This window comes from Dryobates pubescens, chromosome 1, assembly GCF_014839835.1.
Source record: "Dryobates pubescens isolate bDryPub1 chromosome 1, bDryPub1.pri, whole genome shotgun sequence".
Classification (NCBI taxonomy): domain Eukaryota; kingdom Metazoa; phylum Chordata; class Aves; order Piciformes; family Picidae; genus Dryobates; species Dryobates pubescens.
This window is the reverse complement of record NC_071612.1, coordinates 17,183,718-17,195,988: the sequence shown is the minus strand read 5'-3', so window position 1 is coordinate 17,195,988 and position 12,271 is coordinate 17,183,718. Positions and strand designations below refer to the sequence as shown.

Below are 12,271 nucleotides of genomic sequence, written 5' to 3'. Positions count from 1 at the left end.
AGTTTGAGATGAGCACCATAACTAATAAGATTTACCACAGTTGGCTTGTGTAGATATTGAGTTCAGCTCAATAGTCATCAGTTTTAATGAAGACTAAAGACTTTTTCTGGCTTTTCATTTTGTACATGATTTTTTTTCAGATAGAATTCTAATGGTCGGAAATTCACTTTCATGTAAATTGTTTCACTTAAGATGTTTGCTTCTTTTGAAAAAGATCCTTTTTAGATTTCCAGAAATATTAAGTATAAGTGGTTCTCTATGCCTTGCAAAAATTCATTATGACATGAAAAACACTTTGAAAGAACCCTTATCCTATGCCAGTGCTATTCACTTACTTTAAAGGATGTTAGTAGGCTTTTATGGTGGAAGTTGAGGAGTATGCTCTTCTGAATTGGAGAGGAGATGTTTTCTTTAGTTTTCTAATTTGATTGTAGTTTAGCTAATTTCATTATTTCCATTTGGCTATTGCAATTATAATCCTTTGTAATAAAGAACATTTTTCTTCTAGCCTCTCTACGTGCTTCGCTTGTTTTCAGCTTTGACTCTGGTAGGAAAGTTGTAGGTTACAAAATTCACACCAGAGACTGCTCTTATATCCAGTGTGACACTCAAGTGCTATGTTAGAAGCATTTCACTAAGGTGAGGCTTTGGGTGTGTTGCCACCTTCTGCATAGCTCCACTGAGGAATTAAAGGTCTTATGCTGACCTTCAGAATATATAGAAGGCAACAGTGCACTGCTGGATTTAAGTCCCTCTTTGTATTCAAATTAATTAATAACAAAGCAATCAACAGCCACCCAGTAATATAGAAAGATGTATCAACCACAGGCAGCTCTGTTACTTTTTTATGTATATATTTGCTTTAATGGATTGTGCTGTTATGTAGGGCATCACTTAGTAAGACAAAATGATTTTGTTGGACTAGTCTCCATCTTAATTTAACTTTCTTACAAGGTCATGGGAGAACTTTGAGACCCACTGCTATAAAATGTTTTCTTTTTGTGTTGTTTTACTAGAATACAAAAATCTCTGCACTCAGGAGAAATGCTCAGAACAGCCCCTCTGCAGAGAGGCAAGAGTAAGTGGTGCCTTCATAAGCCTTCATCTGAACAGGTCTATGGGAAATTGACTCTGGATAGTGTCAGAACTTTGAAATCCAAGCAAAAGGTGGCAGCCAGCTGTGGTAACAAGGAATAATCAGGGTAGCTTTCCCAGGAGTGGAATCTTCCTTCTGACAGGCACTACTGCAGCATCAGGAGAGAACAGAGAAGCTTCAGGGTCCCACTGAAAAGCATGACTATAGAGTACCTCCTTCATGAGAACCAACTGACTCAGCAACGCTGCAGTCTGGTACAGAGAACATGCAGGCTGATAGTTTTGCATTGATTTTCCTTTGGGTTGGGCATGTATCGAGTTGCATAAATTCTGGCTCTGTTACCAACTCCTCTAGAGTTTTTTCTTACCCAAATACTAGTAGATGCCAATGAGACAACTCCTGAATCTAAGACTGTAATAAAATAGCCAAGAAGCAATTAAAATACTTTTCTGTGAGGTGATGAATCAGTGGGTTTTTTCACTCCTGGTTTTGTCTCTTGCTTGCATTCTCTTCAAACTGATGGGTGGGAAGCATACATTTTCAGTGTAAAACCACTATTTTGAAAGCCTGTGTAACACAGATAGAGCTTCTTGCACATATGGAAGTAAATTCATGACAGGAGGTTGTTTACAAAGGGTGGAGTAGCCTATTTTCAGGCCTCCCAATATTTCTAAGGTTGAGATCTCTGCCTGTTATAAATGTTATATATATATATACATCTATAAAATATACTCACTATATTGTACAGCTGTATAAGCAAGAATTTTGAGAGAGTGCTTAGTACTGTGTTGTTCAGCAAATGCTCTATGGAGTTATAGCAGCTGCTGGGGTTTAGCTCCTTTGGTATGCTGCTTTGGTTTTTAGGACTGCCCATCAAATATGTTCATTGTCCTGTTTGCAGACATGCCTGCAGTGCTTTCTCCTTTCTTGTGTACTGTGAGTAATTATTCTAGACATGAATTTAGAGTTTAAAACTAATAACTACTACTACTGAAACTAATAAATAATAATGCCATGCAACATACAAAAAAATGCCCACTTGCTATAGCCAAGGACTTTCTTTTCTTCCTTGGTTGATTTTTCTGTTAAAGGTACCTACCTGACATGAAGAATCTGCTTATTGTTTGTGTTGCTGTAGCACCCAGGAGCTTCACCAGACCCCAAGGCCTGCTCATATTTGGTGCCATCTTTGCTGGTGTTACACCAGCATAAACCAGAAACATAGGCTCAATGGAGGAACAGGAAGAGATGCAGAGATATGTGAGTTATTCTTCAGAAGCATCCATAACGGCTTTTGCTGCTGGTGAATCTACATTGGCTACTTACTTCTCACTCTCTGTTTTCCAACTCCCAAAGCAGAAGAGCAGGCTGTCTTTCTAACTTGCAGTGCAGCTGGCCCCCATATATCAGTATGTTACTTAAATACCAGGATACTAATGATATGTGATACCAATGGAAAATAAGAAATTTGAAGCCAACATTTTTGGCACATGTCGTACTACTCTATCCTTTGGAAGAGCAGCCAGTGAATGAATTGAGCTGCTGTAGCTCCACTTCTCCCAAGTTTTTGAATTCTGTAGTATGTGAGAGGTTTAATAAATGCTTGCCTCTGTGAAAAGCTGTGCAGGACTCATGGCTTGCCTCCCTCTCCAGTTAGTTTTGTACACCAAGGTGTTAAAAGCCCAGCTTCCATCCATTTTAACTAACTGGCTTTGAGTTGGTGGTAGCAGGAGAGAAAAAGCATGCATCGGAGCGAAGGCTGTGCACCGCAGCCTGTGTGAGCCTTTTAGTATGCTGGTACATTTTTAGGGAGTCTTGGGTACCCAGATTCAAAACGCTTTTGTATCAATTGTCTCCTGTGCAGAGGAAGCACAAATGCAATCAGAAGGCCTGGCATGCAAAGGAAAAAAACAGGGGAGCCTTTCTTCTTGTAGCAGAGGTAGGCTTTTCCTAAAAGTTATGGAAGTTAAAATAAATACCACAGTGCATAAGCCAGCACACAGAAAAATGAATCGGTGAGCTAGGGCATGTGTGCAGCAGCAGTACTGCATTCCTGTCATCACACATTCCCCAAGCATAACAGTGAGAGAAATATGATCCAAAACTAGTTTAGGAGGAGCTGTAGTTAAGCCAGTATTTCTACCATAGTATAACACAACTTGATATCATTCCAGAGTTAAGAGTGAAGACTTGCTTGTGATAAGCTCATTTTCCTTTTATTTGGAAGGTTTTTCATTTACATCTTTGCCCTCGACATTTTTTTCCTTTCACTTTTTGGTAGAGTTTCTCTAATGCCAAGTTTTTCCATGCCAATAAATCCATCAAGAGATGCTTCCTTATTTTGTGACCTGGACCACAAGGATAAATTATAAATTCTTGGCTTCTTGCATATTTGAGTAACAACAAGTACTAGTGAGGGGTGACAAATTAATAGTGTCAAAAGTTGAAGGGCTGCTGTGAAAGAGCATGTGCTGCATCATGAGTTTCCTGATTTGTTCTTGCCATTATATCTGATTACAAAGACCTGGAAGAGAAGACTAGAGCTTTCTGCAACCAAGGGCAGTTGCAGCCTGTTGCCAGATCTCCTTAACCAGTAAGGGATTTCACAAATCAGTCTTTTCTAGGGTCTAAGTTCCACGCATTTGTTAATACAGAGACACAAGAATCCATGTATGAAGATGGTGAGTTTATGCAGTGGTCAACTTCCTTCATGGATTTATCAGTGTTAGAAATGCAAATATTTTCTCAGCAAGAAAGCAGAGCTGTAGATCTAGTAAAGCCATATATTGTCAGGGCCAGTGAGATAATACCCAAGTTTAGTGTTTTTACCAGGTTCTTATTTACCTTTTTTCTACCCCTTCTCACACTCAGCTTTCCTTCTCCCTCCTCTGCTTTACTGCTTTTCAACTGTTTGTACTGTGGCTTACCCCTTCTCTCCCTCTCTCCCCTCTCCCCCCCATTTCTATCAATTTATTCCTTTCTGCTCTCCCTTGCCCACTTTCATAAGCCCTGCATTTCCTTCTCAGCATCTCACAGCATCCTACCTACACCTTTTAAAAAGCTGCAGAATTTGCTGTGTTTGTTTTCATATGCCACAAAATTACCCTCTGCTCCTTGCTCAAGCTGCAGCAGGGGAGGTTTAGGCTGGACGTTAGGAAGAAGTCCTTCTTAGCAAGAGTGACCATTGGAATGGGCTGCCCAGGGAGGTGGTGGAGTCACCATCCCTGGAGGTGTTTAGGAAGAGACTGGATGGGGTGCTTGGTGCCATGGTTTAGTTGATTAGATGGTGTTGGATGATAGGTTGGACTTGATGATCTCAAAGGTCTCTTCCAACCTGGTTAATTCTAATTCTCTTTACCTGGCTGCCAGTGACTATGGCCTTCATTAGGGCAAAGTCTCTCCTGTGTCCCAGTATCGCCACCACAATTTGTAGCCGTTGTTTCTGAAGCTGAGGGCCACAAAAGGACCTTATAGACCTACGGAGAGTGAGGCCACAAGGCTGTGTGCCAAGCATTTGGCATCTTGACAGTGCTGGTTCTCCTGGTAGTGTTGGATGCTTGTTGGACACCAGCTCAGCTGACAGTAATAAAATGAAGCCCTTTCAATTTCTTTACTGCAAGGCAGCCTGTTGACTATGTTGTATGACAACAAGCAAGGTAGTGACAGGGTAAGGGAGAACCCAAGCTTGGAATACGTAACTTGAGAGACAATTTCTATAGAGTTGTACCATGTCTTGGTAAAGGGGGGAAGGGGTCTGCTTTCCTCCTTGCATGTCCTATTATTTTGCCATTTTTATTTTAGCATTTGGATTGCATGTTTATTTCATTTGAAAACCTCATGCTAGTCAAGCTTGAGGTGCTAAAACCAGCCCACTCTGCTACTGAATCTGCCACTCTTCCCTATGGAAACTTGTTTGTCATGGGGAGGAAAACTGAAGTAGCCCTAACTGAAACTTGAAATACTGTGCTGCATGAGAGCAATTACCATATATGCGCAGGTGCACAAGCACACATGTGCATATATATAAAATCTACACAATACACATAAATAACATTGTATTTTATATATACATACATATACATATATATACACAGCTCAAATTGTACCCTGCTACATAATTACTATTTTTCAATTGAGAAAAACTAAGCCTGTGAAACTGAGGCTGGGACCCTTGAATTTTAACAGTGTATTTGCCACTGATTTTCTACACTTTTCTGGGTCACTTATATCTTTTGCTGTTTTCCATCTATAAAATTGGAACAGACCTGCACAGTAACAAATAAGTGAGTGTTTATGAAGATCAAAGGCAATAGATATCTTTAGTAATATTTGTTTTCTCATTTTTAAAAGAAGGTTTTCAGAAGCTAAGATGTTGAATTGCTTCTCCAGAAGCCCTCAGGTTCCCTATGAATTTGGACTGAAGCAGGGTTGTGATTGAAGATTTGAACACATAAGATGATGGTCTCTTCTCCCAGGCAGCCAGCACCAGAACAAGAGGACACAGTCTCAGGCTGCACCAGGGGAGGTTTAGGTTGGATGTTAGGAAGAAGTTCTATACAGAGAGAGTGATTGTCCATTGGAATGGGCTGCCTGGGGAGGTGGTGGAGTCGCCATCATTGGAGGTGTTCAGGAGGAGACTTGATGGGGTGCTTGGTGCCGTGGGTTAGTTGTTTAGGTGGGTTGGATTGGTTGATGTGTTGGATGCGATGATCTTGAAGGTCTCTTCCAACCCAGACTATTCTATTCTATTCTATTCTATTCTGGCTTCCAGTTTATATGAAGAAAATTATTTTCTTTCAGTGTGGCCACTGAAGCAAAAACTAAATTGCACTCATGGTTCTAGCCGTTTTTCCAAAGAAAACAGCCAAGACTTAAACTTGGGTTTTAATTATATATTTCATTCATCCCAGTAACACCACTTGACTTCAAACACTGCAAAAGCAGGAGCAAACTTGCTCAGAATTCCTCTTTTCAAAGAGAAGCACTCTTTCAGATACCATATTGGAAAACTTGGAGCAGAAACCAAACATGGTAGCTATGAGAAGACTGAATACAAGGACTTCTAGCTGACCACAGGAGTAATGTCTCAGTACTGAGAGGAGGCCTCCAAAACTACTTTTTAAACAAATCTCCCCACATTTGTGAAGGGACAGTTGACCTTGCTAGATGGACTGCTTACTCCTCTCATTCTCTCCCTGCCCCAGTCCCATTTTAATATGAAAGCAACTTTTTTGTAGCTGTAGGAGCAAATTTTTATTCAGTTGAAATTATCACACAGTGAAAATGGATCCTGGTATTTGTGCTCAAAACTTTGAGCTAGTCTGATCCAAACAATCAAGAAGCAGACAGTGTCATCTGTTAATTGTATGTACTGTATTACTCTCATGGCAGTTCCTGCAAGTGTACAAATTAAATCAATCAAAACTACTTGAAAGTCGTCTCTGCACTGTTACTGGTTCACTAGTGCACAGCAATTGCTCAAGAAGAATTGGGGTATCTGTGCTTTATCTGATAGCTGCAGAGCTATCCCAGCATCCCCAGGTTTTTTATTTGATACTTGTTAGAATAGCTCTGAACCTAAACTCAAATACTTTCAGTGGGGAACAATGCAGAAAGCCCATGTAAGGTTTGCTGTGGTCTTGTTTGTTTCCCCCCTTCCCGCTTTGTTCTGTCTTTCTACTTCTTGACCTCATTTTTCCTCCTCATTGCTTATTCCTATTTGTCTCTTGTCTGATGTCTTTTTTTTTTTAATGGAACAGATTGATGTCTAGGGCAATGTCTAGACTAGGAGAAAGACTGAGTTTAGTTCAGCTATAGGTTGAAGTTAGCTGCCCAACTAATCTCAGCTACTTCTTGGAAGCTGCAAATACATATTTCATTCAACTTTCAGACAGTGGAGTAAGAATTTACACTTCTGGATAGAATTTAATTTGCTTTACATTTGGTAAAATAGGTTTAGGTTTGACTTAGCTAGGTAGTGCTATATCCAATCTGCCCCAGAGCTTTTCTGATGGAAAGTTGAACAATTCTAGAAGTTCTCCATACGTTTTTCCTAGTCTGAGGGTGAAAACATGTTCTATTATAAGCTTTGCGTAGGTTTATGAGTAAATTGCTAGATGAGTAAGTTGCATAATGGAAAATATATTAGTGGAGCTCTAGGCTTGTGGTTTTTTGCTCATCTTACTTTTTGCTGTTGCTGTCAGTATACAAAGTATCAATGGAAATGTCATGCTTAATGACTTTTTACAGCGTTTTAAAGAGATGAGGCTGAGAAAGGTCCCCATAGCATGTAAATTTCAGCAGTTTTGCTGGGGTTCATTCACATAATTTTACCTTATGTGAAAGGGATGTCTGCATATAAAATCTTGAATCCTTCTCTGGTATATGTTCTGCCCACAGCAGTAGAGCCAGGTGAGCTGAGGTGGGTACTGCAGCAAGGCAGCAAAGGGATGTCTCGCGGTCTGTTGGCATTCATGTTCAATTATTTTGCTGATGGTCATCCTTTTACTGGTTCACTACTATTGACAAAATTACAGTCTGCTTACTCTCCACACTCTTAGAAGTGTGACACAACCCACTGTAAGGAAAGTAAAAATGTAAGTGATTTACTGGCAACATTTTCAAATCCCTGCATTGCAGTTGTTTCCAGTGATAAAGGTGGCACCACCTGATGTCAAATGTACTCAGAAATGTCTCTTCACACCGTTTTGGTCAATTGGAGTTTTTAAAGCCCTGGTTCCCTGATGGCCTGGCCTAGTCGAAGATGGCAACATGGGCACAGGTGTCTGTACCACTGGGGTGCAGGGCAATCCCCACCCTTCCAGGAAGTTAAAGGCAGCCAGGTGTCCTGGATATCCTTGTTAAGTCCAGGTTTTTGAAGGTGGTGGTGTAACTGACCAGGCCCTCCTGGAGCAGCAGCTCTTTGGGCGCAGAGAGGGGAAGATGCCGCTGAGGAAGGACACGTAGGTGAACCCAGCCGGCTCGACGCAGGGGTGCCCAGCTGATACAAAAGTCTCCCAGCCCCCTTCCCTCTGCTGTATCCGTTCGCCCCGGGGCAGGAGCGGTGCGCGAAGGGCTCGGAAGAGCGAGCCCAGGGGGCCTCGTCGCTGTGGTCGTCCCATCCTGCCGCCCTTCGCCGCCGCTCGGGGCGGTACGCGGCGCTGCCCTGTCCTCACTGGCTGCCGCCGGCGGTACCCGGAGCCCGACGGTGCCGAGTGCTCGACGCTACGCTCGGCGACCCCCGGGCCGGCCCTAGCGCCCTCCTACAAGAGTCACCGCCGGACAGGAAGGAAGGACGGACAGAAAAGAGGCGGAGCGGGAGCCGGGATCCCTCGCGGGACACGAGGCACTGTACGCGGGTGCCTGCGAAGCGGCCGGAGCCCCGGACCGGGGAGCGCGGAGCCCGGCGGTACGCGCAGGCCGCGCCTGGACTAGCATGAGCCCGGGCGGCGGCGCGGCGCCTGGCGCTCCAGCAGCAGCTGCTCGAGGCGCGGCGGGGCGGAGGGGGGGCGGCGGGCGGGCCGGGCAGGCGGGCGGTGTGGCCAGCGCTCTCCCCGGTGGCCTCGCCCCCCGCGCCGGCCGCCCCTAGCGCAGAGCCGGCGGTGGTCCAGCCCCAGAGACAGGCGGGCAAGAGTCGGCCATGGCGAGATGCGACGTTGCCGGGGACCGTGGGCCGCTGCTGGCTGCTCGTGCACTGCAGGCTTGAGGGGAGCGGCGGCGGGGGTGGGGAAGGGGGACGCGTTGCGGCTGCTTCCGCCGGTCCCGCGGCGTGAGAGGCGCCTGCAGGCCCTCCCTCCTCTTGCTTTCTCCTCCTCCTCTCCCTCCTCCTTCTCCAGCTGCTCCTCCCGCCGGGCCGGGAGCTGCCACCGCCTCCCTAGCGCCGGGCGCGCCGCGGTCGGGGTCGCAGCCGGCGGCGCGGGGTTTTCATCGTTTGTTTGGGCCTTTTGTGTCTCGGCTCACAGTTGGCTAAGCACGGCCGGGCTGAATCGGGCCATTGTTCGGGATCCCCTTGCTCCCACGCTGCACATCTCTCGTCCCCTTCCCCCCTTCCCCCTCCCCTCCCCCCCCAATCCCCCTCGTTTTTTTGCCTGAGAAATCACATAACGTGCCTTTCCTCCACGCGAGTCTGGGAGCTGTAAGCCGGACCGATTGCAAATGAAGTGTAATGCATTGTGGGACGTGTGTAAAATTGGATCATTCGAGGGGAAAAAAAAAAAAAAAGGACGGAACCTGCGGCTGGCTGCCTAGAAGAGGTAGCGGCGAGATGCGCGCAGGCTGTGCCCCGGCGGTACCCGTGCTAGGCTGATGCCCAGCAGCGCGCATCCAGCGAGCTGCGAGGCCTGACCCATGCTGCGGCGGGAGGATTAGGCTCGGGCATCCTCAGGATGAAGAAGACGCGGAGTACGACCTTGCGGCGGGCCTGGCCTAGCTCCGACTTCTCTGACCGGGCCTCAGACCGCATGAGGTCCCGCAGCGAGAAGGACTACCGGCTGCACAAACACTTCCCACCAGCGTTTATTTCCCAGGCATCACGGGGCTACATGACATCAGGTTTGTAACATAATTTGGCGTGTACGGGAGAGCTTTATTGCGAGACTGCTGCGGAATGTGTGTCTGGCCGAGAAGGCTGTGTTGGTGGGTACTGAACGGAGCCTGCGACCTGGAGCCTAAGTTGTTATGAACAACGAAAAAAAAAAAAAGGCATACATCCACCATTTTGTACCTCTGCAAGATTCATAGCAGGGTCCTCGCAATATGGTGTTTAAAATCTATCAGTCGAGTAAAATAAATGTATGAGAGAAACAGTCGCGTCTCTCTGTCGTGGAAAGGCAGTTAAAAATGACTGGGTGCGCAGAGCATGGAGCCCTTTGCTCCTTCTGTGCTTAAAAGCATGTGCTGGGTATCTACAGCTGCCCCGCACATTCCTCTTTAAATGCAGTTTACTGCAGTTAACTCACTGGGCTTTCGTGTTTTTCCATTTTGGAAAGGAAAAGGGTCACCTGTGACTGCGAACGCTCTTGCCTAGTTACAGGCTCTTCGGGTTTCAGCTGCATGTTTCCGCAATGGCAAAGCAGGCTTTGGTGAAAATGACTGTAAACACATTTGCATTTGTTATTTGAGATGTAGAAGGAGACCAGACCTGGGTGTGTGGTAGAACATACACGTGCACGTATGTTCGTTTGTTGATGGCTTTTAAAGGGAGGCCATAGGGAAATAACAGACACTGCACCAACACGGGAGAGTGCAAAACAAAACAAAAAACAGCGCAGGGGAAGCCAGGCACTGGGGAGAGGCTTGGCCTCCACCGAGTGTTGGTGCAATTTTGGAAAGCCTCAGTACCGTTAATGAAAGCTGCTCCGTCATGAAATGCATTTTAATGGCCTTGGAATTCAGATATTTCATAAACACCTGAAAGAAGACTTGGGAAAATGCTGATAAGGAGGGGACCAGGGGCAGAAAATCCTGGAAACCTCCTTTGTTGTTCAGCTGCTTCCTTATTGTGATGATCAGACATAACATTTCATTACTATGATGGCAAATTCCAATTTATCATGAAGGCACATTTTCCCTCTGAGGCTCAATTTAGGTTGAGTTGGCAGATTCCTTTAAAGGAGAAAAAGAAGGGAGAGGGAGAAGGTGAAGGTATTTATTATGCATTACTGAAAATGTTTCCAGCCCTGTGCCCTGTCCTCCCCCCCCCCCCCCCCATTTCTGATGCAAAGGTTGAGCCAAAGATTGTGGTTGTCTGTTATATGCTCACTTTCCTATTCCTGGCTCTAATATCTCTTTTAGTCAGGATTGGTTTCTCGTAATTTCAAAATGCCTTGTGACTGTTCTTTCTTTAACGCCAGAGCACAAGGGATATAATACGCATTTTACTGAAAAATCTGCCTGTGTAAGAATATCATGCTGTTCTGGCAATAGCCACTTTGATTTTGCCCTGTCCTGGGAAGCCACACATTGAGAGGAAATGACAAGGATAATTTATGCTTGGACAGCTGAAGAAGAGGAGAATGGTGATGGAGGGGTTGTTTTGTTTCATTGGTGCTGCAGGACCTGAAAGCAGCTGGAAAGTTGAAGCTGTCCATACTGTGAATATTTTTGTTGTTCTATGTAAATACCCTGATATTCCCACTGCAAGATACACTCTGTTGGTTCTGTTGAAGTTGGTACTTTAAGGCCTTTCTTTCAGTGTGGAAGCCCATATTTAGAAGAGCTCACGTGAGCATTTTGTGCCATGCGGTGTGGTTTTTTGCTTGTTTTTAATTCTTTGGGGAAGCAGTCTGGCTCTGCAGAAGCTTTATCTTGGCAAGATTGGTACAATCCAACCAGACAGTCAAACACCAGCAATCTGCAGAATTAGAGGTGTCACCCTGCATTTTTTTGGCAGATACCCTCCACGGTGGGAGGTACAGATCTGTAGTCTGCTGTGAATGCTTTAAAGTGATCTCCAGACCCGCAGAATTCCTTGTTTATGAAAATACAGTGCATTGATTTCAATTGCAACAGCTGAAGGAGGACAAATGATGCGTTTAGTTTGAGTAATCTGCTAAAGTTGTAGGAGGGAGAATGCATTGAAAATTAAAACCAGCAAATGTTTTTGGATGGTTTTTGTTTTGTTGTTGTGGTTGGGGTTTTTTTGATTGAACAACTACTTGTAGGCTTTTATCTGGAAATACAATTGTTCTCTCTTGATGGATAGTTTCTATTGACATTTATTTTTAAAGGATCATTGTTCATTGCCTTTCTAAATGTTAGTTTTGGGAGGAATGGCTACTGTATATAAACATTCTCATTATTTGAAGGAATCTCTCCTTCCTCACAGGAAATCTATAGGAAGTCCTCTGGCATAAAAGTTGTGAGGATCAGGAATACAAACACAGTCTTTGTCACCCGGAAAGTTGTAGGGGAGAAAGCATCCCGAAGCACATGGGCTTTTGGAAGGGCTGAATTCTGTTTATCCAACCATTTAACCTCATCACCATTAGCATTGTTGTGGTTCTCTTTTAATTAAATGCTGCATTGTTTGGGATGGGGGTGAAGGGTGGGAAAGAAACCTTGGAGTTTTGCCTCAATTACTCTGCGTAGAGTATATGAAAAAGCAAGACAGTCAAGCAGCCTTCAGTAATCTGCTAAAAAGCTTGACATGTTAATATTCGAGCATGGCTGAATGTG

The 12,271-nt window shown here is 44.7% G+C and overlaps 1 protein-coding gene across 3 annotated transcripts in view; it reads left to right on the top strand.

Annotated features, from left to right (window-relative positions):
* The window catches only part of STOX2 (storkhead box 2), a 154,737-nt gene that overhangs the window by 73,928 nt on the left and 68,538 nt on the right, over window positions 1-12,271 (top strand). Inside the window, exon 1 of one of the 3 annotated variants that reach the window (XM_009910865.2) lies at window positions 9,166-9,646. The exons of 1 other annotated variant lie outside the window; for it this stretch is intronic. In XM_009910865.2, coding sequence (XP_009909167.2) covers window positions 9,481-9,646 — 166 coding nt within the window. In that variant the 5' untranslated portion in view covers window positions 9,166-9,480. Of the gene's footprint in view, window positions 1-9,165; window positions 9,647-12,271 lie in introns of those variants that run through there. One more of the 3 variants, XM_054162029.1, reaches the window with a different exon arrangement.